General features: G+C 36.0%; 1 protein-coding gene across 2 annotated transcripts in view; it reads left to right on the forward strand.

Annotated features, from left to right (window-relative positions):
- Positions 1–788: 788 nt before the first annotated feature.
- The window catches only part of LOC107557587 (MAPK associated protein 1), a 52123-nt gene continuing 26376 nt past the window's right edge, over positions 789–26535 (forward strand). The window contains exons 1-5 of one of the 2 annotated variants that reach the window (XM_016241062.1): positions 789–970; positions 7396–7834; positions 18411–18500; positions 18608–18756; positions 20134–20306. In XM_016241062.1, the coding sequence (XP_016096548.1) occupies positions 7561–7834; positions 18411–18500; positions 18608–18756; positions 20134–20306 (686 nt within the window). In that variant the 5' untranslated portion in view covers positions 789–970; positions 7396–7560. The remainder of the gene's footprint in view (positions 971–7395; positions 7835–18410; positions 18501–18607; positions 18757–20133; positions 20307–26535) is intronic. The other variant, XM_016241063.1, reaches the window with a different exon arrangement.

Genomic DNA, 26535 nt, shown 5'->3' on the forward strand with positions numbered 1-26535 from the left:
AAGTGTCGTGAAGTGTCGTGAAGTGAAGTGAAGTGAAGTGAAGTGATGTGATGTGATGTGATGTGATGTGATGTGAAGTGAAGTGTCGTGAAGTGAAGTGAAGTGACGTGACGTGTCTTGTCGTGAAGTGAAGTGAAGTGAAGTGAAGTGAAGTGAAGTGACGTGACGTGACATGTGGCCAACAATTCCCATACTTGGAATTTGTGCTTTTAGAAACTGAGCAGGTATAAAACTCTCCATGTTGTAAAATGTTGTAAAAAACGGTGGGAGAATTCTTTAGGCTAATTGAGTAAACATTCTTTCTACTTTTTGCTATTACGCTGTGATTTTGCAAGGGCTAGTGTACATATCTTGTGAATATATATATATGTGTGTGTGTGTATTTTATTCACATATCTTTATTTTTTATTATCTGTGTGTTGTTGTTGTCTCTGTGAACTGAAAGCTTCTCACCAAAACAAATTCCTTGTATCTACAAACATAATTGGCAATAAAGCTCTTTCTGACCTCTGACTTCTGATCAAAGAAAGTTATTAATTGTAGATATTGTATTATGTGAAGTTTGAACATGCCTCTTAATTTAAGAAATTATAAAGAAAAAAAGGGGGGAAAAATCACATTAAATTAAAACAACATTTCAAATAATAAAATCAAATAAAAAATAAATAGAATAAAATCAAATCTATCTGTCTATCTATTTGTATTAATTGTTAACAATCTAGTCTTGATTGGCCGCGTGTCTTGTCCGTTCTCTGTTCTAGAGTGTACTACTTCCGGTATGAGGGGTAAACCCGCAGGAAGTAGATTACTGGACCAGCAACACAGCAACAACAGAGTAAACAGACGCGTTTATTCTGTTTTTGGGACGATATCTCCACGAGTATGAAATGAGACCGTACAGTCAGTGCCTCGCTCGGACGGTGTGGCGCGTCTGTGATGGTTTGAGCCGCTGTTATAGGCATGAATGAAGGTAATAAAGCGCTGATGTTTGAGGCTCATCGAGCAGATTAGCACGAGCATTAGCAGGGCCCGACTAGCGCGTTCACTGAGCTCTTACTACGCGTGGCTTATCCTAAATATGAGTCAAATGTAATGTTATTCATATTAGACAGCAACGAGAGTACATTTGGGACCAGCTCGCCCTCATAATGAACACAGTTAATGGGGTTATCCATCAAAAATGGTTAGCTTTCTGGCTAATTAGCATTTGTTATTCTGTTTACAAATCAGGATTTTTAAAAGTTTTAGCATGTGGTGTAACAGTAAGGTATGGGTGTCCCTGCTTGTGTCCTGGGCTAGTTAGGAAGGTTGTTGTTCGGCTTTCAGGTGACCGGAGCGATCTTGACAGCTAGTTAGTAACTAACCAACTGTGTGTATTTGCTTGACTGTGTGTTTATATCTTAAACCTCCTCATAAGAACAACACTAGAGCCTGGAAGACTAGTTTATCCATTATACCTGTGTGTATCCCTCCTGAATTTTGTCCTACATTTGTTAAATGAATGACTTGTTGTAAGAAGCTCTGTGGATAGTACATATTTATTTTAATTTATATACTTCTCTAAATGTATTCCCCTCTAAAGCCTGACATATGAAATAATAGTTGGAAAAATCTATCCTAATAGATATATAATATTCAGCCTGATTGATTTCACTCATTAGCTCTGTAAGATTGCGTCAATGCTTAAATGCCCCCAGCAGACTTCAGAAGTGCTTACTTTATATTAAGCACGTCTGTGAATCAACCTAATGAATCAAATGCAATTGCTTTGCTGTGCTTAAAGCTAACAATTGATTTTGCAGAATGAGAGACGCATATTTACAAATATGCATGCACTGCAAAACTTGTTTGCGAATGTATTCAGCATGCGGAGTGGTAAAGGTTACTTGCTACCATAGCAATGTTTGAAATGTTACCACATGTTATTTATTTTTTTAAATGGAGCAGTTTATTGAACACCTTTGCACGGTTTACGGAGCAGCAATATGCAATTTGTTGTAGATGTTATTAGGCCTGTCACCTTAACTTTTGGTTGTGCGATATATTGCCCCAGAAATAATTGCGATAAGCAATATTATTGTCATTTTAAAGACCATGTTATGCCACTGAATATATAATCATAATGTAACAGCATAATAATGCAAGAAGGCCTACACACTTCCAAATGACAACAAACTTTTAATTTTTAAGAATATTTAGATCATGGAAATTAAGCATCAAAATATTAGATACCTTAAAAGACCTGAATAAATAGTAAATAAACAAAAAGTGCAAAGTAGAAGAAAAAAAAATGCTCAAAGAACTTGAAAAATGTAGATTTTTCCATCTACAGATTTTTCCCGGACCTTCGTTTCTCTGTAAATTAAGTGTGCACACTATTGCTGAAAAACACAATCTCTACTTAGCAGTCAGATGTCCGTATGCATAAAGGCACAGATCCCTAAACAAGACCATATCTGCAGATGAAACTGTTTGTAGAAGCAGTTTTTAAATGAGAACTAGCACCTCATGACTACACCATGTTATGTACCAGAAGCTGCAAAAGACACAAGCGTAAGTGGAGTGTACAAAACATGGTGACGTACATTTTTACGTAAATATAATGTGCGATATATTGCGTCACCAAAATTTATTGCGGTCATGTACATATATTGCGCGATAAGTCAATATATTGATTATTGCGACAGGCCTAGATGTTATTTATATGGCAAAAAATATAATTCTGATCGCTTGTAATGTAAATCAGTCCGATCTTGGCAGTATAGGAGACTACTGACATAAAATATGTATAAATAAATATCAGCGGTCACTCTATATCACTCAATATGTCTTAGTAAGATGATATTTAAATACTTAATTTTATGATGAAAGCTCTGTAGTTTCAAGATATATATATAGACCAATTTCGGTGTTGACAGTTATGGCTGTTTTAAAGTAGCAGTCTATGGAAGCCATGGAATAAAAGAATAAGAAAAGGTCATTTTAAGGTTTATATTTCAAAACTCTGACTATTTTCCTCACAATTCCGAGATTAGATCTCACAATTCTAATAAGAAAAGTCAACTGGTCATTCTGTCTTTTCTCCTCGGCTCAGAATCATGAGTTTATATCTCACACTTCTGGCTTTTTTCCCCTCAGAATGGATAAACTCGCAATTATGGAGTTAAATCGAGTTATAAAATCCGGACTAGGAGATATAAACTTGCATTTGTGAGAAAAAAAGTCAGAATTGTGAGATAGGTCAAAGATGTTGTAAAATGCTGTAACTGTTGGGCTAAGAACTGCATATGTGAATATTATGTAGATCTATTGTTTAAATCATATTTATGCTTTAAAAGTAGGGTAATCATAGCAGGTTTCATCCATAGTTTGTCCGTTTAAACGTCTGCGTTTAGCTTTAAATGGTGTCTTTGACGACAGTATTCTGAAAAAATACAGAAAATTATTTGCATTCCTATTCTTACATCCAAAAGCACAACAATACATTTTTTCCCTCTTATTCCATTCCATTTACCCATTTCCCTCCACTTGTTACCAGTGTTTTTCTGCCACCACAATGCGCGTGCAGCTGCAAGTGAAGTAACTGTGACGTCTACTTCAAATTAGGGTTGCAAAAAGGTGGAAAATTTCCAGTAAATTTAGGAAACATTCCAGAAATTTTGGAAACTTTCCAGGAATTTTTTGAATATTCCAGGGCCTTCATTTATCAACAGTGTGTAGAAAAGGTTCTATATTTTATCCTACGAATGAAAATGTATAATGTGCCGAAGTACAAGAAAATCCGTATTTATCAAACGTGCGCACGCAGTTCTTACGCACATGAGTAAGCAATAGGGCTGTCAAAAAAAATTTGAATATTCTTCGAATTAAAAAAAAAAATTCCAATCCTCATCCACAATTTAAGGTCTGCGTCAGCCGTCAGGCAGCCTTATCAGTGGTGCACGAGATGCGATGGCGATGAATGTGTCATTGATTGCATTTGAATGCTTTTGTTAGCCTATCCAGTTGAACCCACTAGATGCGGCGCTGCTATGTTGTTCATTCATATATTGCGGAAAACGAGAGCATCAGTGTGGAGAATATGCTTACATGAAAACTGAAACCAAGCTGTTCACACAGAACCCATATTTATCACATTTTCTAGAGGGACATCTATCAGCGTTGCACTTGCGTCTCGCAGAGAGCGGCATGTTTAGAAAGCCATGTAAAATGAATGCAAGTTCAACTTTTAAAAAACATGTCTAAAGACGTTATGGCGGTTTTTCCCTATCCCACTGTATTTCATGTTTTTAAATGAAGAAAGTAGCCTGCTCTTTGCGATTGGTTTTCGGTCCTTTGTATTAAACTATACATACATGCATGGTGCTGGTTTTTTCTAATTGTTTAAGCAACTTTAGTAATTATATATGGTTTATAAACACTATTTTAAACATTATGCACTTTTTTTAGTCGTGTTATTTTATGACGCTTTGAAGAAACTTGCATAATATTTTGCTCGATGCGCCCTCTTGTGGACTCAGGAGAGAAGCCAAAAGCTTTTTTCCCCCTAACTGAAATTATGCCTTTAAAATTTGAATTGAGTTTTTCAGTCATTTTGACAGCCCTAGTAAGCAATCATTGTTGATAAATCATTTGCGTTTGGAAACGCCTTTAATGAACACTATATGGTGACAACACCTCCCTTTATAAATCACGTGAATGTATGTGTCCTCACCGAAATCATGGCAAAGAAAGCGGTACCGACTGAGAAGCCATTCCGTGCTCTCACTCTCAGCGCGGTCTTTGAAAACGCGTTCTTTGCGGAGCGCATTGTTTGACAAGTCTTCCAATAATGCAAGATAAGCCATTGTACTGAGACAAACATTTGTCACAGCTGTCTTTTATAGGATTTGACACCAATTACGCAACTTGTCTGTTTAAAATCAGACAAATTATAAATTGAATGTTTTATAATTAATGGAAACACAGGACATACAGTGGGGCAAAAAAGTATTTAGTCAGCCACCAATTGTGCAAGTTCTCCCACTTAAAAAGATGAGAGAGGCCTGTAATTTTCATCATAGGTATACCTCAACTATGAGAGACAAAATGAGAAAAAAAATCCAGAAAATCACATTGTAGGATTTTTAAAGAATTAATTGGTAAATTCCTCGGTAAAATAAGTATTTGGTCACCTACAAACAAGCAAGATTTCTGGCTCTCACAGACCTGTAACTTCTTCTTTAAGAGGCTCCTCTGTCCTCCACTCGTTACCTGTTAATGTTAATTAATGGCATCTGTTTGAACTCGGTATCAGTATAAAAGACACCTGTCCACAACCTCAAACAGTCACACTCCAAACTCCACCATGGCCAAGACCAAAGAGCTGTCAAAGGACACCAAAAACAAAATTGTAGACCTGCACCAGGCTGGGAAGACTGAATCTGCAATAGGTAAGCAGCTTGGTGTGAAGAAATCAACTGTGGGAGCAATTATTAGAAAATGGAAGACACACAAGACCACTGATAATCTCCCTCGATATGGGAATGGAAGACATACAAGACCACTGATAATCTCCCTCGATCTGGGGCTCCATGCAAGATCTCACCCCGTGGGGTCAAAATGATCCCAGAACCACACGGGGGGGACCTAGTGAATGACCTGCAGAGAGCTGGGACCAAAGTAACAAAGGCTACCATCAGTAACACACTGCGCTGCCAGGGACTCAAATCCTGCAGTGCCAGACGTGTCCCCCTGCTTAAGCCAGTACATGTCCAGGCTTGTCTGAAGTTTGCTAGAGAGCATTTGGATGATCCAGAAGAGGATTGGGAGAATGTCATATGGTCAGATGAAACCAAAATAGAACTTTTTGGTAAAAACTCAACTTGTCGTGTTTGGAGGAGAAAGAATGCTGAGTTGCATCCAAAGAACACCATACCTACTGTGAAGCATGGGGGTGGAAACATCATGCTTTGGGGCTGTTTTTCTGCAAAGGGACCAGGACGACTGATCTGTGTAAACGAAAGAATGAATGGGGCCATGTATCGTGAGATTTTGAGTGAAAACCTCCTTCCATCAGCAAGGGCATTGATGATGAAACGTGGCTGGGTCTTTCAGCATGACAATGATCCCAAACACGCCGCCCGGGCAACGAAGGAGTGGCTTTGTAAGAAGCATTTCAAGGTCCTGGGGTGGCCTAGCCAGTCTCCAGATCTCCACCCCATAGAAAATCTTTGGAGGGAGTTGAAAATCTGTGTTGCCCAGCGACAGCCCCAAAACATTACTGCTCTAGAGGAGATCTGGATGGAGGAATGGGCCAAAATACCAGCAACAGTGTGTGACAACCTTGTGAAGACTTACAGAAAACGTTTGACCTCTGTCATTGCCAACAAAGGGTATATAACAAAGTATTGAGATGAAATTTTGTTATTGACCAAATACTTATTTTCCACCATAATTTGCAAATAAATTCTTTAAAAATCCTACAGTGTGATTTTCTGGATTTTTTTTCTCATTTTGTCTCTCATAGTTGAGGTATACCTATGATGAAAATTACAGGCCTCTCTCATCTTTTTAAGTGGGAGAACTTGCACAATTGGTGGCTGACTAAATACTTTTTTCCCCCACTGTATGTGGATTGCTTAATGCATACGGTGACGCTCTTAAATGCTTTTTATGTGTAGTGTCGCTATTCTACCACTAGATTCTCTGCGTAAGCATGCTCAGAGGTGTTCTTATATTTACACACATTTCTACGTATAAGTACAAGTCGGAAGATCCCACACTTTGCGTGAAACTGTTCTTACGCACACATCTGTGCACATGCACTGTTGATAAATGAGGCCCCAGGGATTTTTGTAAAGTTTCTGGAAATTTACTGGAAATTTTCCACCCCTTTGCAACCCTACTCCAAATTGGTCTATAATGCAATGCAATACAATAATGATTGAGAGATGAACGGATCAACATTCTTCAAAAGCCTGAAGATCATTGATACTCACATTTTGACTTTTGACTAAAAGTGATGTATGGATAATCAAGTAAACCTAAGTTGCTTCAGTCCAGGAAGTGTTCATCTTGAAATACTAACAATATAAAAGTTATTCTTGCATTAACTTTATAAAGATCAGTAAAGATTTCACCGCAAAAAAAAAACATTAAGAACGAGATGAAGGTGGATGTTTTTACAACTATGCTAAAAGACATTTGACTTACTAAAAAATGTTGACTGTCAATCAGACGACAGAAGGCATGAAGTAGATTGTGAACAGCAGAATTTTCAGCAAAGTTTTGATCATGTAGAAATTTGCATATCAAGTATGATACAGTAGGCTTTATAGGGTTAATATATTACGCAAGTCATTGCATGATATTTGTGGCTTAATACTTAAACATCTGGTCTGTGTTACCCTGTAGGCAGGCATCCATGTCCCACCATGGAGAGGAGAAAATAACCCCAAAAAGAAGGAAAAGAAGACGCTGCATTGCTGAGGAATCTTCAGCCTCTAACTCCGACTGAGGGTCGGCACATCCGGACGGAGAACCGGAGAGCGACAGAGGGGCGAGGAGCTGGTGCTTAGAATGGCTTTCCTCGACAACCCCGCCATCATCCTGGCCCACATCCGGCAGTCGCACGTGACCAGCGATGACACCGGGATGTGTGAGATGGTCCTGATCGACCACGACGTGGATCTGGAGAAGTGCCAATCGTCTACGGCGTCTGCTGGTGGAGGCTCGTCCGGAGGATCGTATGGAGACGGCAGCAGTGGAGGAGATGGCCAGAACTGCGATCTCTCTCAGTCTGTCGACATCACCTCCAGCTGGGACTTTGGCATCCGACGGCGCTCCAACACAGGCAAGTAGCTGTCTGACTCTCAGACTTTCTGCTTTCGGGGACCTGAAACCAGCTTACTGATGTGGTTGGTACAGGTAAAGATGAAACGCCCAAAAGATGAGATGAGAAAAGCAAATATTGCCCAGTTGCAGATTTGTAACGAGAACCGTTTGTAAACCTGTTGTCACAGAAACTTGGAAGGCTTCCCTGCAGTTTTTCACCAAAGTAAAAGTTCAAGGTTTAACTCTTTCGAGTATTAATTCATCACTGCCCAGTAGAGTGGGGGAACTGTGACGTCAGAATCCAGAAGTGTAATTCGCCGTGGGTTCCTTCAAGATTTTCCTATGGGGTTTTCAATTAATGAGTAAAATAAAGCTTGTAGTAAACATAACTTGACGATACTTTTACGTTTTGTTCTACAATGTAAACTGCACACACTCACAGCCCAAATGTTCTTATCTAGTTACTTATTAAAAACATACGTTTTCAAAAATGAACATATCTCTTTCAAAATTTGTGTTTTGGGTATGGATGTGTGTAATTTACATTGTAGAACAAAACGTAAAAGTATCGTCAAGTAATGTTTACCACAAGCTTTATTTTATCATTAATTGAAAAACCCAATTATAAAACCCCATAGGAATATCTCGAAGGAACCCACGGTGAATTACTCTTCCGGATTCTGACGTCATAGTTCCCCCACTCTATTTTATTCCCTTAATGTTGTGGCAATTTTTCCCTGTGTTATCAAAAATGGTATTGATATTATTCAAGGCATTGTATTACAGTTAGAAATTCCAGTATCGTGTCTCTCAGACCAACTTAAAGGAATAGTTCAGCCAAAAATGAAAATTTGCTGAAAACTTGCTTACCCTCGGGCCATTCAAAACGCAGATGAGTTTATTCATTCATGGGAACAGATTTGAAGAAATGTAGCATTACATCTCTTGCTCACCAATGGATGCTCTGCAGTGAATGGGTGCCGTCAGAATGAGAGTCCAAACAGCTGATAAAAACATCACAATAATCCACACCACTCCAGTCCATCAGTTAATATCTTGAGAAGCGAAAAGCTGTGTGTTTGTAAGAAACAAATCCATCAAGATGTTTTTAACTTCAAACCGTTGCTTCCAGCTATAATAAGATAAAATAAATATAAGGATAAAAATAAAAATCCATAAACTGCTTCCAGTAAAAAAAAAGTTATATTGTGTGAATCAGGAGAAAAATATTCACAGATCAAGCATCGTTTCAAGCAAGTTCAAAACCGCTCTAAACAAATATGTGGGTGGATTTTGATGTGAGAGGACAACAGGAAATGGACCTTTTCACCGGAGGAAGCGTTATTATGGATAATGAGCTATTATGGCCAGAAGTGATGGTTTAAAGTTAAATTATCTTACTGATGGATTTGTTTCTTACAAACATGCAGCTTTTGGCTTCACAAGACATTAACTGATGGACTGGAGTGGTGTGGATTATTGTGATGTTTTTATCAGCTGTTAACTTTGGACTCTCATTCTGACGGCACCCATTCACTGCAGAGGATCCACCGGTGAGCAAGCGATGGAATGCTGCATTTCTCCAAATCTGATCTGATGAAGAAATAAACTCATCTACATCTTGGATGGCCTGACGGTGAGGACATTTTCATTTTTTGGTGAACTATTTCTTTAAGAGTGCTCATGCTTAACTTGCGCTTATCAGCATTTTCAGTATGTGGCTTTGCGTTTTGCAGATTGATCAGATATAAGCATGATTTGATGGCTTGTCGGTTCTTCAGTGTGAGAAGATGCATTTTGGTCACCACCAGAGTTTACTAACCAATCGATATCAACATGCTAAATGTTTAAAATCTGCTAATGGGATGCCAGCCTAAACTAAACCTTGCATACTTCTGCTTCAGTTTGCTGTGCCCATGATTACCTCTCTTTCCCTCTGAACATGATTTCTATCTGTATTGATTTGCTTAAAGCAGTTCAGTTGATGATGCTGAGAAATGTGACATTTGAAGCCATTTAAGTCTCTAACAGGAAATACAGCTATTTTTAAAGATGTTAAACAACAACGAGCATGTCTTAAGTGTTTGGTCATCATCTGAACTGCTGCATGGCTTGCAGATGGACAGAAATCACAGCATATTAGGGTTGGGAAGCGAGAACTGCATCTTTTTCTGATAACTGTTCTGGTACCTCTCCAGAAAGTTATTATTGATCTAAAACATTTGTTCATTTAGCAAAATATGGCATTAGAGGAAGTTCTGTGTATTTTATTTTTGTTGAATATCTGAACTCATTTAATGACAGGCTGCTGAGGGCCATAAATGCAATTGAACAAAGCTGCTTCCTAAATAGAGATCATTCAGAAAACCTGAAAGAATTGTTAATGCAATCCTTAAGGAGCCAGAATCTTTAAGTGGAATCTGAATCAGAGCCAGAATCGTTCATTTCCTTACTATTCCCATCCCTGCTGCTTACTGATTATCAATAGGCTGAAACCTTGGAGCAAAACAATGCAGAAAGTTAGGCTGGACTTAAACACTACAGTCTGGTTTCACAGACGGAGCTTAGGTTAAGCCAGGATTAGGCCATAGTTCAGTTAGGACATTTAAGTAGCCTAGCTTTTATAAATGTGCCTTAGATAAAAACACTACTGATGTGCATTTTGAGACATATCAGTGGTGCTGACAGATTTTAAGATCAGTCAGTGCAAGTTTCCTTCTGCCACGTTAGTCTTTACTGTACCAACCACTCAGAATAAGCAGGAAAAATAATCTGTACTGGGACTCAATAAATGTTTACATAAATGAAAAGGAAATTTCACAATGCATTTTGATCTAAATTTTTGTGTGAAACCATTTGAAATGAATTGTTTCTTTGGGGGAATTTGTTATTTTATTATCTGATTTTTCCTTTTCTGTGATCAAGGGTTAATCTGATTGTGCTTGTTGGCTGGGAATGGCAACTGACTGAAACTGATTTGTACTCTTAGATGATCTTGCCTTTGCAAACCTGTTTCCAGTGCTAAAATAGTTTCTTGTGAAATTGGATCTTTTGTCTTTTGGAGTCAGTTGTAAGCTTATCTGATGATTAAAAAATAAATAAATGTATACATTAAATCTAGTCTTTGGGTATTAATCCCGTTTGAAATCATCAGTACGAACACCGTTTTTAGTGTTTTGATATTGGACTACAGGGCTCGCAAAATCGCTAGCCCGACGTCCCGGGGCTATTGTGTTTTCCAGTCAGGCTACCAAAATGTAGGCCTATCACTGGCCTGCCCGACGGGCTGTCTTGAATAGTGATATAAAATCCCTTCCTTGATTAGCGTTGTTCACTCGCTTGTAGGGGTGAAACAGATCATAGTTTATCATTTGCACGTGTTTCTAAGTCTTACCAATTTAAACATTCAAGTGTTTTAAACCATTCATGCGCATGAAGAATTCAGTTCGGTGCTTGCCAGTGTTGCCAAGTCCGCAGTTTTCCCACGGAATTGGGCTACTTTAACACTGCTGCTGCGGGTTTAAGTGACCCCAATAACTTGATATTTAGCCCCTAAAATGTGAATTTTACCAGGGGTTCCCCCTCGAAACCCGATTGGGCTAGTTTTGAGTAGCAATTGGGTGGGTTTTGTTTTGAAAACCTGGCAACCCTGGTGCTCGCACGCACACGCTCAAAGCGCGTACATACAGAGCGTCGTTTCAGGCAGAGCAACAACACCTTGCTTGAACAGACAAATACACGCAAAATTATTTCAAAATCACTACCTCTGCAAGTATTTTCATGTCTTAACTGAACGTAAACAGTGGAGAAAGAAATCGCACGTGCATCTTTATATTGGATTCGTGCATTCGGTCTTAAAGGGGCAGCAGCCTATAAATACCTGCTGTTTAAGCACCACCTGCTGGCATAGAGTGACATTTGCGTCTCATTCAGCCCGTCTGCTGTTTTTGTTTCGTTCCGATATTTTTTTTTTGTAGGATCACAAAGCTAAAGTCAAACCATTTAGTTTTTGTTTCAAATTTCAAAATTTTAAAATCTAAATAACATGTATGCAGCATCTTTGTTTTTGATCGTGATTAAAATACACAGGCAAAACCTTAGTTTACTTGCATGGAGAAATTTATTTGATTTGTATTATTTATTTATTTGATTTGGGATTTGTTTTAAAATTTCAAGTTGGTATATTGCTTGACATTTTCAATTTCACAAAGTAATGTGCAGCCTTTTGGTCTGAGAAATAACAAAAGGACACCTTTTTTCAAATCCGTCTTAAATCTCATTTTGTTAAAAAATTAATTGTAAGAAAATTGTATTGTGAAATCAGAATCGTGAATCATATCACATTGTGAGTTGAGTGAATCGTTACATCCCTATATGCTACTAGTTTTTGCTGTGGTATTGAAGTAGTAAATTGTTCTTTAAATAATAAGTGTTACTTAAATAATAAAGAATCATATTTTTTTGAGCATCTAAAAAATGATCCGATCTGTGACTCAAAATGTGATATGATGATGTAATATAATCCGAACCGTGAGATTGGTGATCTGTTGCACCCCTACTCTCTTGACTTGTTATTTGAAGAAAAAATACAATATATTTTATTTGGGCTAGTTCAATTCATTTTTGGGCTACCAAAATCTGAAGAATGCCTGCCCGAAGGGCCGAAGGGCTTTTTGAGATTTTGCGAGCCCTGGACTATTAGAGAGAATATCTCAACAAAATGTGTCAATGTTTTGCTGTATTGCTGTAGAATGTTTTATACTGAAATGTTTTTGAGTGACCCTCTAATTAAATTCAAAGAGTAATTTCACAAAAAACTAAATCTTTTCACATGGAAAACAGCCAGTTTCCCACATTACAGGTGAGTTATGCCTATTATATTTTGCTTTGGATATGACATGACAATGCATGATTAGGCGTAATTATGTGAGACTCTTATTATGTTATGCTTGTTCAAACGGTTTTCGGCCAGTGTAAGGACTGATATACTGATGCCTGGTTATGTTGAGGTTTGTTCCTGGAGTCATTCAGTTTCAGTCAGTACCTTTTGTCATGGCAGCTGTTGAAATGCGCATTAATCCTTGGCTAGGGATTGAGAATCACTAGCACTCTAGCTTTGTAACGTTGGTGAAATGGATGTGGCTTAGCTCTGGTTTTGGGATGCTTTTGTCGGGGAGGGGGATCTTGGAAATATTTCTCTATGAACCATCTGAACAACTTGTGCCCAGGACGACAAGACAGTTTCGTGAGACCTGAGCCTGCTGGTAAGCAAGTGTTCAGGACAGGAAACAGTGCTGAAAAATCAATATGAATCTGATGAATCTAATCTTTGAATCAAATTCAGTTTGAATTTAATTAATTGAATTAATTTTTTAATGGGGTTGAAATCCAACTAGGTCCTGCAGACTCTTAGAAACACTGATTGAATAAAAAATAAAAATAAAAAAAGCTGTCACTGGGCCAGTACCCTTTCAAAAGGGACTAATATGCAGGAGTGCACATAAGTTTTTCAGTCTGGTTCTCATAAGAGAACCTGGAGATTTGGGTTGGTCCTCACACTGCACATAGTGTAAATTAATTAATTTAAATTAAATTAATCGTAGTGATTACTTTATTTCAATAAAAAATGTGATAATGCTATTATATTTTAAAATAAAAAGGCAGTATTAAATACAAATACAGCTATTTTATAGTAAACATAAAAATAAAATGCTAATATTTACTTGAGTCGTGCATTCGGTCTTAAAGGGGCAGCAGCCTATAAATACCTGCTGTTTAAGCACCACCTGCTGGCATAGAGTGACATTTGCGTCTCATTCAGCCCGTCTGCTGTTTTTGTTTCGTTCCGATATTTTTTTTTTGTAGGATCACAAAGCTAAAGTCAAACCATTTAGTTTTTGTTTCAAATTTCAAAATTTTAAAATCTAAATAACATGTATGCAGCATCTTTGTTTTTGATCGTGATTAAAATACACAGGCAAAACCTTAGTTTACTTGCATGGAGAAATTTATTTGATTTGTATTATTTATTTATTTGATTTGGGATTTGTTTTAAAATTTCAAGTTGGTATATTGCTTGACATTTTCAATTTCACAAAGTAATGTGCAGCCTTTTGGTCTGAGAAATAACAAAAGGACACCTTTTTTCAAATCCGTCTTAAATCTCATTTTGTTAAAAAATTAATTGTAAGAAAATTGTATTGTGAAATCAGAATCGTGAATCATATCACATTGTGAGTTGAGTGAATCGTTACATCCCTATATGCTACTAGTTTTTGCTGTGGTATTGAAGTAGTAAATTGTTCTTTAAATAATAAGTGTTACTTAAATAATAAAGAATCATATTTTTTTGAGCATCTAAAAAATGATCCGATCTGTGACTCAAAATGTGATATGATGATGTAATATAATCCGAACCGTGAGATTGGTGATCTGTTGCACCCCTACTCTCTTGACTTGTTATTTGAAGAAAAAATACAATATATTTTATTTGGGCTAGTTCAATTCATTTTTGGGCTACCAAAATCTGAAGAATGCCTGCCCGAAGGGCTACCAGGGATTTTGAGATTTTGCGAGCCCTGGACTATTAGAGAGAATATCTCAACAAAATGTGTCAATGTTTTGCTGTAGATACCAGCAATGTTTTATACTGAAATGTTTTTGAGTGACCCTCTAATTAAATTCAAAGAGTAATTTCACAAAAAACTAAATCTTTTCACATGGAAAACAGCCAGTTTCCCACATTACAGGTGAGTTATGCCTATTATATTTTGCTTTGGATATGACATGACAATGCATGATTAGGCGTAATTATGTGAGACTCTTATTATGTTATGCTTGTTCAAACGGTTTTCGGCCAGTGTAAGGACTGATATACTGATGCCTGGTTATGTTGAGGTTTGTTCCTGGAGTCATTCAGTTTCAGTCAGTACCTTTTGTCATGGCAGCTGTTGAAATGCGCATTAATCCTTGGCTAGGGATTGAGAATCACTAGCACTCTAGCTTTGTAACGTTGGTGAAATGGATGTGGCTTAGCTCTGGTTTTGGGATGCTTTTGTCGGGGAGGGGGATCTTGGAAATATTTCTCTATGAACCATCTGAACAACTTGTGCCCAGGACGACAAGACAGTTTCGTGAGACCTGAGCCTGCTGGTAAGCAAGTGTTCAGGACAGGAAACAGTGCTGAAAAATCAATATGAATCTGATGAATCTAATCTTTGAATCAAATTCAGTTTGAATTTAATTAATTGAATTAATTTTTTAATGGGGTTGAAATCCAACTAGGTCCTGCAGACTCTTAGAAACACTGATTGAAAAAAAAATAAAAATAAAAAAAAGCTGTCACTGGGCCAGTACCCTTTCAAAAGGGACTAATATGCAGGAGTGCACATAAGTTTTTCAGTCTGGTTCTCATAAGAGAACCTGGAGATTTGGGTTGGTCCTCACACTGCACATAGTGTAAATTAATTAATTTAAATTAAATTAATCGTAGTGATTACTTTATTTCAATAAAAAATGTGATAATGCTATTATATTTTAAAATAAAAAGGCAGTATTAAATACAAATACAGCTATTTTATAGTAAACATAAAAATAAAATGCTAATATTTACTTGAGATGAATTTTCATTATTTTCAAACTTAAAATCAGCATTTTATTTTGGCGGGTTGCTGGCAAGTTAGTATATGCGCTTCTGGGTTTAGCACATCAGTAAATGAAATGTCACAGTTTTGCATTGTGCTTTGAAAATGGCAGCGGGTAGCCTAGATTTATTTATCTGTTCAGTTTGAATAGAAATCTTATACAGTACTACAGTTTGTCGATCTAAAATGGTAATTGTGCATTAACAGCTGTCAACCATGTCGGTATGCGTACCATTTATGTGCGCACCCCTGCTAATATTTACATTTTGGGTACTAATAGGTATCTTTAAGGTAGTAATATGCACCCTTTAGGGGAAAAAATTATAAAATAACATTTAATAAAATTTTAAATATACAGTCAAACCAAAAATTATTCAGACTCCAGATATAATTTTTGATATTTTTCTACTAGTGGGTGCAGGACACTATAGTTCATCTATGTAAGTGAGGATAGCAAAATAAAGTAAACTGTGACATATTATACCCAAACATTCTTCATACAGTGGACTAAAATTGATAAAAAAAAAATTGGGACCAAAAATTATTCAGACACTTTGACCTGACCATGTTTTGCTTAAGTGTTATCTGACATTATCAAGATGATTTTTTTCTGACACAGTTTAACTCTTGAGTTCTTGTCATGTTTTATTACCATTTTCTAAACTATAGTGTATAAACTCTGATAATGTGTGAAATGCTGAAGAATGCTGGTTTGACTGTAATTCGAAAATATAATACAATTTAGAACGATCACTTTTTGTCAGAATAAGTATATTGTTTCATTTTACATAAATATTTCTTACACTGAATGACAATGGAGCATTATTTCATCCACATTTTGACATTTTATTTTCACAAAAGTTATAATATATATATATATATATATTAAAATATATATTTTACTTTTATTTAACATGGTTTTTCTATTTAAAATCACTTTTGTAAATTTTATTTGATGCAGCCACCAAAATGGAACGTCTTGTCTCGTATAATATAAATAAAAATAAATAAATAAACAAAATTCTGTCTATTAATTTCATGTCTAGTATAATAACAGTGTTCAGTATTGTAAATCTTCAAAGCTCCTCTCAGGCAGGCTACAGTCTAACGTACACATTGTGACGTGGAAAAGATACTTAATGTATGTTCTTGCTTTACTGTTCAAGCAATAATTCCCAGTATTCAAGACGACAATATAATTTCCTTCAAATGTCTAATGTTGCATTATAAATTTTAATGTGACTCATTTAAAAATGCATAAAGTGTTTGCCTTCACATATTTTCTGATAGAGTGTATTTCATGGTTATATATTTGTGCATCTGTAATTGTGCTGTTTTTCCACTGTGGGAAAAAAACCCTTCATGTGGAACGTCCCAGACCACTCGGGTTGAAGTTCCAGAATCAACCAAACATTTTTGACTTGAGTATTAGAGATGTAGAGCAAAAATCCTTAAAGAGAAACTTTTGCCCTGCAATTAAAGCGGATTATATTTGCATGCATGCTGCATATTTGTACTTGCTCTCAAAATAGCAGCCAAGTGCTCTCTAACCAAACCCTTGAAGTGTTTTAAGTGTACAAATTGGACTAGTTTGAATGGAACATGTTCCAAGCGCATAAAAATGCATACTAAACAAAATGCATATGTGCATATTGTTTAGAATGCATTTTTATGTGTTTGGAAAATAAAATATAATGTAGATCAGCTGTAGACCTCATGAAGTAAATGGAAAATACTTCTGTGTAGACATTCTGGTATATCCGGTGACATGAATGACTAAGCTGAGAGTGTTTTAAGACCATTCATTTTTTATATTTTTTCCCCCTTTGTGACATTTTCATGACATTTAAAAATTCTCATTACTGTAATGGGGAAAAACATGATATGATATAAAATATGATATATTATTAAATTAGATTTGTAAAGTACAAAAGTTAAAGTATACATCAAGGTACATTTTGCTGGACTAGATTTAATAAAAAAACAAACAAAACAAAAAAACAATAGAGACATGATTAGCAGGAACATGTTCCAAGCGCATAAAAATGCATACTAAACAAAATGCATATGTGCATATTGTTTAGAATGCATTTTTATGTGTTTGGAAAATAAAATATAATGTAGATCAGCTGTAGACCTCATGAAGTAAATGGAAAATGTCTTGTACTTCTGTGTAGACATTCTGGTATATCCGGTGACATGAATGACTAAGCTGAGAGTGTTTTAAGACCATTCATTTTTTTATATTTTTTCCCCCTTTGTGACATTTTCATGACATTTAAAAATTCTCATTACTGTAATGGGGAAAAACATGATATGATATAAAATATGATATATTATTAAATTAGATTTGTAAAGTACAAAAGTTAAAGTATACATCAAGGTACATTTTGCTGGACTAGATTTAATAAAAAAACAAACAAAACAAAAAAACAATAGAGACATGATTAGCAGCTTTTCTATGTTGCGGTAATGAGAATGAGTTTTTTTTGGAGAGGGAAATGTGTTTAAATGTCTTAAATAATGTCACAATAATAAAAAAAAACACCTTAATTTTCTTTGCATAAAATATACTGTGTATTGTTTTTTTTTTTCTTCTTTTGATTTTGAACTGAAATATGACCTGGTCATTTGTTTCTGATATTCATCCAAGCACTTCTTTGGCAGCTTATTGATGAAGAAAACCAAGACTAGTGTAATAGTGGGCCAAGTTTGACATTGATTTGTTATGACAAGCGCGTTAATATTTAAATCATCAGTCTAGTAATAACCTGCATTTCTATTCTAAGATTTATTATAGATTAAAAGGTATGATAACCCGCTGCATATTTTTTCACCAGGTGAATTCAGCCCCTGTATTTGTTAATTACTCTTATAATATGCGTGAACTTTGAAGTGTAATGGGGTCACACCACTGACACTGTTAATAGATCAAGGTCTTTTCATTTAAAGCTCAAAGATTGGAGCGACTGAGGAAAGAACGACAGAACCAGATCAAGTGCAAAAACATCCAGTGGAAAGAGAGAAGCTCGTCTCAATCAGGTACAGTTAGCCATACTCAAAAGAGAAGTTTGCTTTCGTTTTCTGGTCTTTATTTCTTGTCCTCTGAATATTTTGTTCCTCTATCTTGATTTTGTTTTTTTTTGTAGCAGACGACTTGAGCTCACTTTTTGAAAAGAAGGACTTTAAGGACAGGCCCCGGAGCACAGGCAGTAAATCCACACTCTCGCTGCGGCTAGAACAGTGTCCTCAACAGCTCAACAACCCCTTCAACGAGTACTCCAAATTTGATGGCAAGGTGAGCGCACTTGTGTCTAGACTACGTACTTTTCCTCTAAAATTACATGCTAGATTATCTTTGAATACTGAGGTCTTTCAAAGTCAACATGAGATCAAAATGGACTTTCTTAATAAATGTCTCTGGTGGGGTGTGCACGATCCAAATTATTCTAATGAAATCAAATATAAGCTTCCATTTGCCTCCATTTGTGATATATAATATGGCTACTTAGTTACAATATATATACATTGTAGTTAAAGTTTTAGTAATTTTTTTTGTGTTTTTGACATTTTTTGTGTTTTTAGTATTCATTATTAATTTTTTTATATTAATAATGTCTATACAGTTTTTATTATTATTTTTATTTCTGTTTTAGTTATTTTTTGTGCAAGTTAAATTAAATGAAAATGAAAAAATTTTGCCTTGGAAACTAGCTGATTTTTTTTATATTTACATTTTTTTCATTTGTTTTTTAAAATTTTTTATAGATTATTATATATATTTTTTTATATGGTTATTGTTTCAGTTTTAGTTAACTATAATAACCCTAATCATTATTAATTGGTCATCATGCAGGGCTGAACCTTTCCTCTTTTGCATGATTACAAAAATTAACATGGTCAAGATATTACTTCCAAACTTAATTTTCAGACCTCACCTTTAACAGCCATTGTTGAGAAACCGCTGGTTTCACGCAGGTTTCTCTCCTGTCTCCTTGTGTTAGGATCAGCTCCAGGCTGTAACACCTTCGCAGAAAAGAGAAAGACTGCCGTTTAAATTTGTTCACAGGCTTGGAGATTTTAAGTGTAGTTTGTCATTGTGCATCACTTACAGCTTCCTTTATCACCTGTTCCCCCCTTTGGCTCTTTAGATTCATGTTTTTACATTCTGTTTTCTGTGATGTGAATTTGTCAGGAATGCAACAAGTCTTTTCCACTTCCAATAAAATCTTACAATACAACCCAGTTATTTTAATGTTGAGATATTAACAATATCCCTATTTATTTATTTATTTATTTACCATTGGTAATAGATATTTGTGATTCTGTTCATTTTTTATTTATTTTTATTATTTAATTTTTTAATCATCTAAGATGTATATTATAGTGTATATATACATATATATAAATATATAATTTCTGATTTTTTATTATTTTATTTTTTTTATTTTGTGTCTTTTTTGCTACTTGTAATGACAATTTAAGAGAAAACTAAATTATTTTGAGAATAAAGATCATTAATTAAGTCAGAACGTGAGACAAACCAGATTCGAACCTGCTCCTACTGCGTGTGCACCAAGGCTCGATATAAGGCATAATTTGACAATTTTCTTTTAATCTATTTTCCTACTTTTTGCTTTGAATTTTACAGTATCTTTTCAATTATCTTTTTCAGGGCCATGTTGGTACAACGGCAACCAAAAAAATTGACGTCTACCTCTCAATGCAGTCGACCCAAGAAAAGCTTCACCCCATGACGGTGGTTACGATGGCTAACGCTCGGGTCCACGATCTTATTGGGCTCATCTGCTGGCAGTACACCTGTGAGGGCCGCGAACCCAAGCTCACGTTAGTAGAAAAAAGCTTTTTACACATGCATCCTATATAAGAATTTGATATCTCCACATATTCCAGTGCTCGAAGTGTTAAAGTTATCCTCAGTGCATGGCTTGACTCTCCTAATTTGAAAAATTTAGCATAAGGAACTTGAGGGACACAGTGAAAATTTATGATTTTCTTTCCATTATAAAAAGAAACGAGGAGACATATAATTTTCTAAGTATTTGTGCTTCAAACTGTATTTATTTAATAATTATGTAACTATTTATATTTCATACATTTCAAAATATTTCAAAATATGTTATGCATACATTGTGTTATGCACAATTAAAATTGTAATATGTTTTAGATGGCTGTCAGAATGTACATTTTTCTCCCTAATCTTTACTCCCTAAATTTTTATTTAATTAAATCATTGCCTATTGAAGTTTAATAATCATACTATTATTATGGGTTAACTAAAACTAAAATAAAACACATTTTCATTACTTGAAAAAAATAGATGTTAACTAAAATGAAATATTAAAACGTAAACCTAATTTCAGCTAGTTTTATTTCAGCCAAAGCAACATTTCCTATTTTCAATTAGTTAAACTTGATGTACTAAAATAATTAAAACTAAAACTGAAATAAAACTAATAAAAAAACTATACCGACTTAAAGAAAAAAAAATTGCTAAAATTGAAATTAAAGCAGAAAATATATATATATTAAAAAAAAAACTAATTCAAAATATTACAAGAATTAAAGGGGTCATATGATGCGTTTTCAAGTTTTCCTTTCTCTTTGGAGTGTTACAAGCTCTTGGTGCATAAAGAAGATCTGTAAAGTTGCAAAGACTAAAGTCTCAAATCCAAAGAGATGTTCTTTATAAAAGTTAAGAGTCAGCCATGCCTACCTAAAACGCCTCGTTCTAACACGCCCCCACATGTCTACATCACTATGTGGGAAGATTTGCATAACGCCGCCCAAATGTTCACGCAAAGAAAAAAGGTGTAACTTTTATTCTCGCTGTAGTATTTTACTCTCGCTGTAGTATCCTTCCAAAAAAGGACGATATCCGCTTCATCGTGCCTAGAGCTGATCCGTGCTGGTCGCTGAGGAAATACATCAACTTCGCGCTGTGGATCGCCGGATCGGCTTTCACCGTGGATGAAGCGGAGTCCAGCCCGGGGTCGTCACATGTGGTTGCCGCAAGCCCGCCGGACGCTCCTTTGTCGAATCCGCCCGCCGCGCCGCGCCGTTCTCAGGCCCGCCCGCCTCCGCTCACTCAAGGCCGCGCGGTGTGTGACGCTGTGTTTCGTTGTGAAAGCGAAACTACTATGTTTGGCCTTCCAAAAGAGGACACGACTCGCCTATTGAAGTTTAATAATCATACTATTATTATGGGTTAACCAAAACTAAAATAAAACACATTTTCATTACTTGAAAAAAATAGATGTTAACTAAAATGAAATATTAAAACGTAAACTTAATTTATTTCAGCTAGTTTTATTTCAGCCAAAGCAACATTTCCTATTTTCAATTAGTTAAACTTGATGTACTAAAATAATTAAAACTAAAACTGAAATAAAACTAATAAAAAAACTATACCGACTTAAAGAAAAAAAAATTGCTAAAATTGAAATTAAAGCAGAAAATATATATAAAAAAAAAACTAATTCAAAATATTACAAGAATTAAAGGGGTCATATGATGCGTTTTCAAGTTTTCCTTTCTCTTTGGAGTGTTACAAGCTCTTGGTGCATAAAGAAGATCTGTAAAGTTGCAAAGACTAAAGTCTCAAATCCAAAGAGATGTTCTTTATAAAAGTTAAGAGTCAGCCACACCTACCTAAAACACCTCGTTCTAACACGCCCCCACATGTCTACATCACTATGTGGGAAGATTTGCATAACGCCGCCCAAATGTTCACGCAAAGAAAAAAGGTGTAACTTTTATTCTCGCTGTAGTATTTTACTCTCGCTGTAGTATCCTTCCAAAAAAGGACGATATCCGCTTCATCGTGCCTAGAGCTGATCCGTGCTGGTCGCTGAGGAAATACATCAACTTCGCACGGTGGATCGCCGACAACAATAATGTACAGTGACTGTTTCCTGATCCTGGTAGAGTAGACTACAATGCCAGCTGTTCTGACTCACAGACTGTAAGTACGTTTTTTATATATAAAGAATTTGCCACTCACGATTCAAACGCGAGTTTTAAGCAATGTAGAGTAGCGCTTGTTGTTTGTCATTTCTCCATAATTGCGATGCAATGCGTAAAAAGACAGTATAAGTCATTATAATCAGTAATTATGTCCCCACTGGATGCAACGAATGCCTCGTTTATAATGGGTTTTAATGCTTTTGTCTCGTCGCTCCGGCCAGACATGGCATCACAGTATGGTAAGGGGCGTAACATTTCCATCACATGCTTGAGGTATTCGACCAATCACAACGCACTGGATAGCTGGCCAATCAGAGCACACCTTGCTTTTCAGACCAATGAGCTTTGTAAAAATCGACGTGTTTCAGAAAGGCGGGGCATAGAGGAGAAACAATAATGTACAGTATGTGGAAAATAATGTGTTTTTTTAACCTTAAACCGCATAAACACATTTCATTGCACCAAATACACAAAATAATGTTCTTTTTAGCAACATCATATGACCCCTTTAAATTAACACTGCATTAAGCCATATAGCAATTCCCGATTTCCGGCTCCAAATTTAAGACCTCTTAAAATGATAAATAAGACTTTTGTTATTCCATTATTTTGAAAAATAAAATAAAAAAAGATTTTAAGGACACGTAGGAACCTACTTTTTATTCGCTCTTGTATCCTAAATACATTTTGTAGTTTGCACACATTTATTTTTAGTCGCAAATGCGAGTGAAATGCTCGCACCGTCGATCCCTGCTTAGTGGATACTTGTTTACGGTGCCATAAATAAATATGTTTATCAACCTGCTTGGAAAGTGCTGCTCTCCAAGTAATGATATTTCCCAGAGGCATTTATATTCCTTTCCCATCTACCTCTGCTGCTAATGCCAGTCTTGACCTTTCCCAGCAAAGGCAGGGATTCCCCTGGGTTTCTTTCTCATCTCCTTATTCAGTACGTCTCCAAGGTTTGCTGACCGAATAGCGCAGGAATTTTCTCCCTGGTACATGGTACAATATGAAGATTTATATTTCGGTCAGATTGAGGAGAGGGTGACCATTAAAATGGAGAGGAGACCAGAAAAAAAGCAAGATTCCCTTTTGGACAGTGTGGTGCCTCACACAGACAGTCTTGGTGGTTGATGTGAGACCTGATTGGCATATCAATTAGTCTTTTCCCCCTGGAGGAGGGTCAGGCTGTAGAGAGGAAGAGATACGGGACTTGTGTGGGGTTTAAATGAGTCGACTACCTCCGTACGGCTCTAGCCATTACTGGAGGCCGTCTGAAAGCTGCATTTGAGCAAGGATCAAGGTAAAGGGACGCCCCTCTTGAATTCAGAAAAGATTCTTTCAGGACGTTCAGATCGCTGTCAGGGCAAGCCAATCATTTCCCATCTCCCTCTCTCCTATGGTTCTGCCAATCCAGTTTTTGAGTATTTTATTAGAATGAACCCCTTTTACATCTGGTATTATCATCCAGACACATGTGCTTAATATAGGTGTAAATTGAGTCAGAAAAACACATGACTTGAATTATCGTAAGACACACACTGCAAGGTCTTCATGACAAACTGCCAGAATAAAGGTTTGGTTTTAGTTAAAGAAATGATAACAGGAATTATTATTATTGCATACTAAAATGTACTTCTTAAAGTAATAATTATCATTATAATAATAATTGTAAGGAAGAATATTTTCGTCCATGCTTTCATTTGTACAGTATACTATAGTCTACTGTATAGTAGGGCTGTCAAAATGACTGAAAAACTAAATTTGAATTTTCTACTTAAATATTTTCAAAATTCGAATTTAAAAGGCATAATTTCAGTTAGGGGGAAAAACGCTTTTGGCTTCTCTCCTGAGGCCACAAGAGGACGCATCGAGCAAAATATTATGCACGTTTCTTCAAAGCGTAATAAAATAATACGACTATCTTTGAAAAAAAAGTGCATAATGTTTAAAATAATGTTTATAAAACATATATAATTACTAAAGTTGCTTAAACAATTAGAAATAAAACTGCACCATGCATGTATGTATAGTTTAATACAAAGGACCGAAATCCAATCACAAAGAGTAAAAGGCATAATTTCAGTTTGGGGGAAAAACGCTTTTGGCTTCTCTCCTGAGGCCACAAGAGGACGCATCGAGCAAAATATTATGCACGTTTCTTCAAAGCGTAATAAAATAATACGACTATCTTTGAAAAAAAAGTGCATAATGTTTAAAATAATGTTTATAAAACATATATAATTACTAAAGTTGCTTAAACAATTAGAAATAAAACTGCACCATGCATGTATGTATAGTTTAATACAAAGGACCGAAATCCAATCACAAAGAGCAGGCTACTTTCTTCATTTAAAAACATGAAATACAGTGGGATGGGGATAAACCACCATAACGTCTTTAGACATTTTTTTTAAAAGTTGAACTTGCATTAATTTTACATGGCTTTCTAAACATGCCGCTCTTTGCGAGACGCGAGTGCAACGCTGATAGATGTCCCTCTAGAAAATGTGATAAATATGCGTTCTGAGTGAACGGCTTGGTTTCAGTTTTGATGTAAACAATATCTTCTCCACACTGATGCTCTCGTTTTCCGCAATATATGAATGAACAACATAGCAGCGCCGCATCTAGTGGGTTCAACTGGATAGGCTAACAAAAGCATTCAAATGCAATCAATGACACATTCATCGTCATCGCATCTCGTGCACCACTGATAAGGCTGCCTGACGGCTGACGCAGACCTTAAAAGAATGTGGATTTTTTTTTTTTTATTCGACGAATATTCGAAATTCGAATTTTGTTTTGACAGCCCTACTGTATAGTTTTGTTGTGCAGCACTTTATTTGACAAAAAAGTTTTGTTCTAAATTGTTTTCTTTTGATTACATTTGAAAAGATTTATTAAAGTGTCGTTTATGAATTCATTTCATTAGACAATTTTGATGGTAAATCATAGAACACACAATCCAGAAAAAAATAGGACAACTCAAACTGTCCTCAAATACAAATGAGGCAAATCAAAAAACTTCATGACAAACTGCCAAAATGAAAGTTCGATTTAATGTGAAGAAATTATTACAGCCATATATTACTATTGTACAGTGGAGTGTTTCTATGTTTTGTAGCTTGTAATGTAAATCAATGAGGTCTTCATAACAGTATAGCAGACTACTTGCTTAAAATGCATAGAAATAGATTTTGATCATGTTGGCAATTTAGAGGCCTTAGACATTTGCGTATCAAATATGGTAGGCTTTATAGGGATAAGAACCAGACAGAAGGTCTTTTGAGACAAGATATGTAATGATCTTAGATATTCAAAAGACCGCTGTTGTCTTGGATGGCCCAGAATTTGAAGGTGAAATGGAGAAGGAGTGCATGTTACTGAATCTACAAAAAAAGACAAGTTGTGGTGCTTGAGGTCCAGGACTTTCTCTCAGTCATTTGTCATCTCCTCAGGCTGCCCGAGCAGGATCAAGGGTCTGATTAACACTATGAGAGTTAGTCTTTACAGCTCAGGCCTGGATTTGGACAGAGTGTCAGAGCAAATTAAAGCGCCATCGTCCCAGTGCAAACACCAGCGCAGGCACTGTCCTCGAGGGATGAAAACTATATCATAAAGACAAAAGCTTAACATGTCTGCGGCTGCACTGAATGAAACATGGAATAGGCTGCTGTTAGTTTTGTATTTCTGATGGATGATATAAAACAAAGCTCTGGGCAAAAGTAATCTGGAATACGACCAGCTTATGCTATGTATAAAATGATATAAAAAAAGATTTAACCATGAAACCAATGAAGTTAACTCTTCCCAGTGCTTCTCTTTTGATTCATACTCATTCTGTGCCAGGCTGCATCCCAACAAGCCCTCAATGTTTTTGCCCCTCAATGAATAGCCCCTATTTAAATGCCCTGACTCATAAATTGTGTCTGGGTGCTTTTGTGTGATGTTTCTGTTGTTCTCGTCTAGGGTAGGGAGAGCGATGTTGGCCTTTATCACCAAACCAGAGTTTTAGAAAGAGTCCTTCAGAACCACTTTTCCACAGACAAACTAAATAAAAATGTTTTCTTATATATATATATAT

This window comes from Sinocyclocheilus grahami, unplaced genomic scaffold (genome assembly GCF_001515645.1).
Source record: "Sinocyclocheilus grahami isolate Dianchi unplaced genomic scaffold, SAMN03320097.WGS_v1.1 scaffold609.1, whole genome shotgun sequence".
NCBI lineage: Eukaryota > Metazoa > Chordata > Actinopteri > Cypriniformes > Cyprinidae > Sinocyclocheilus > Sinocyclocheilus grahami.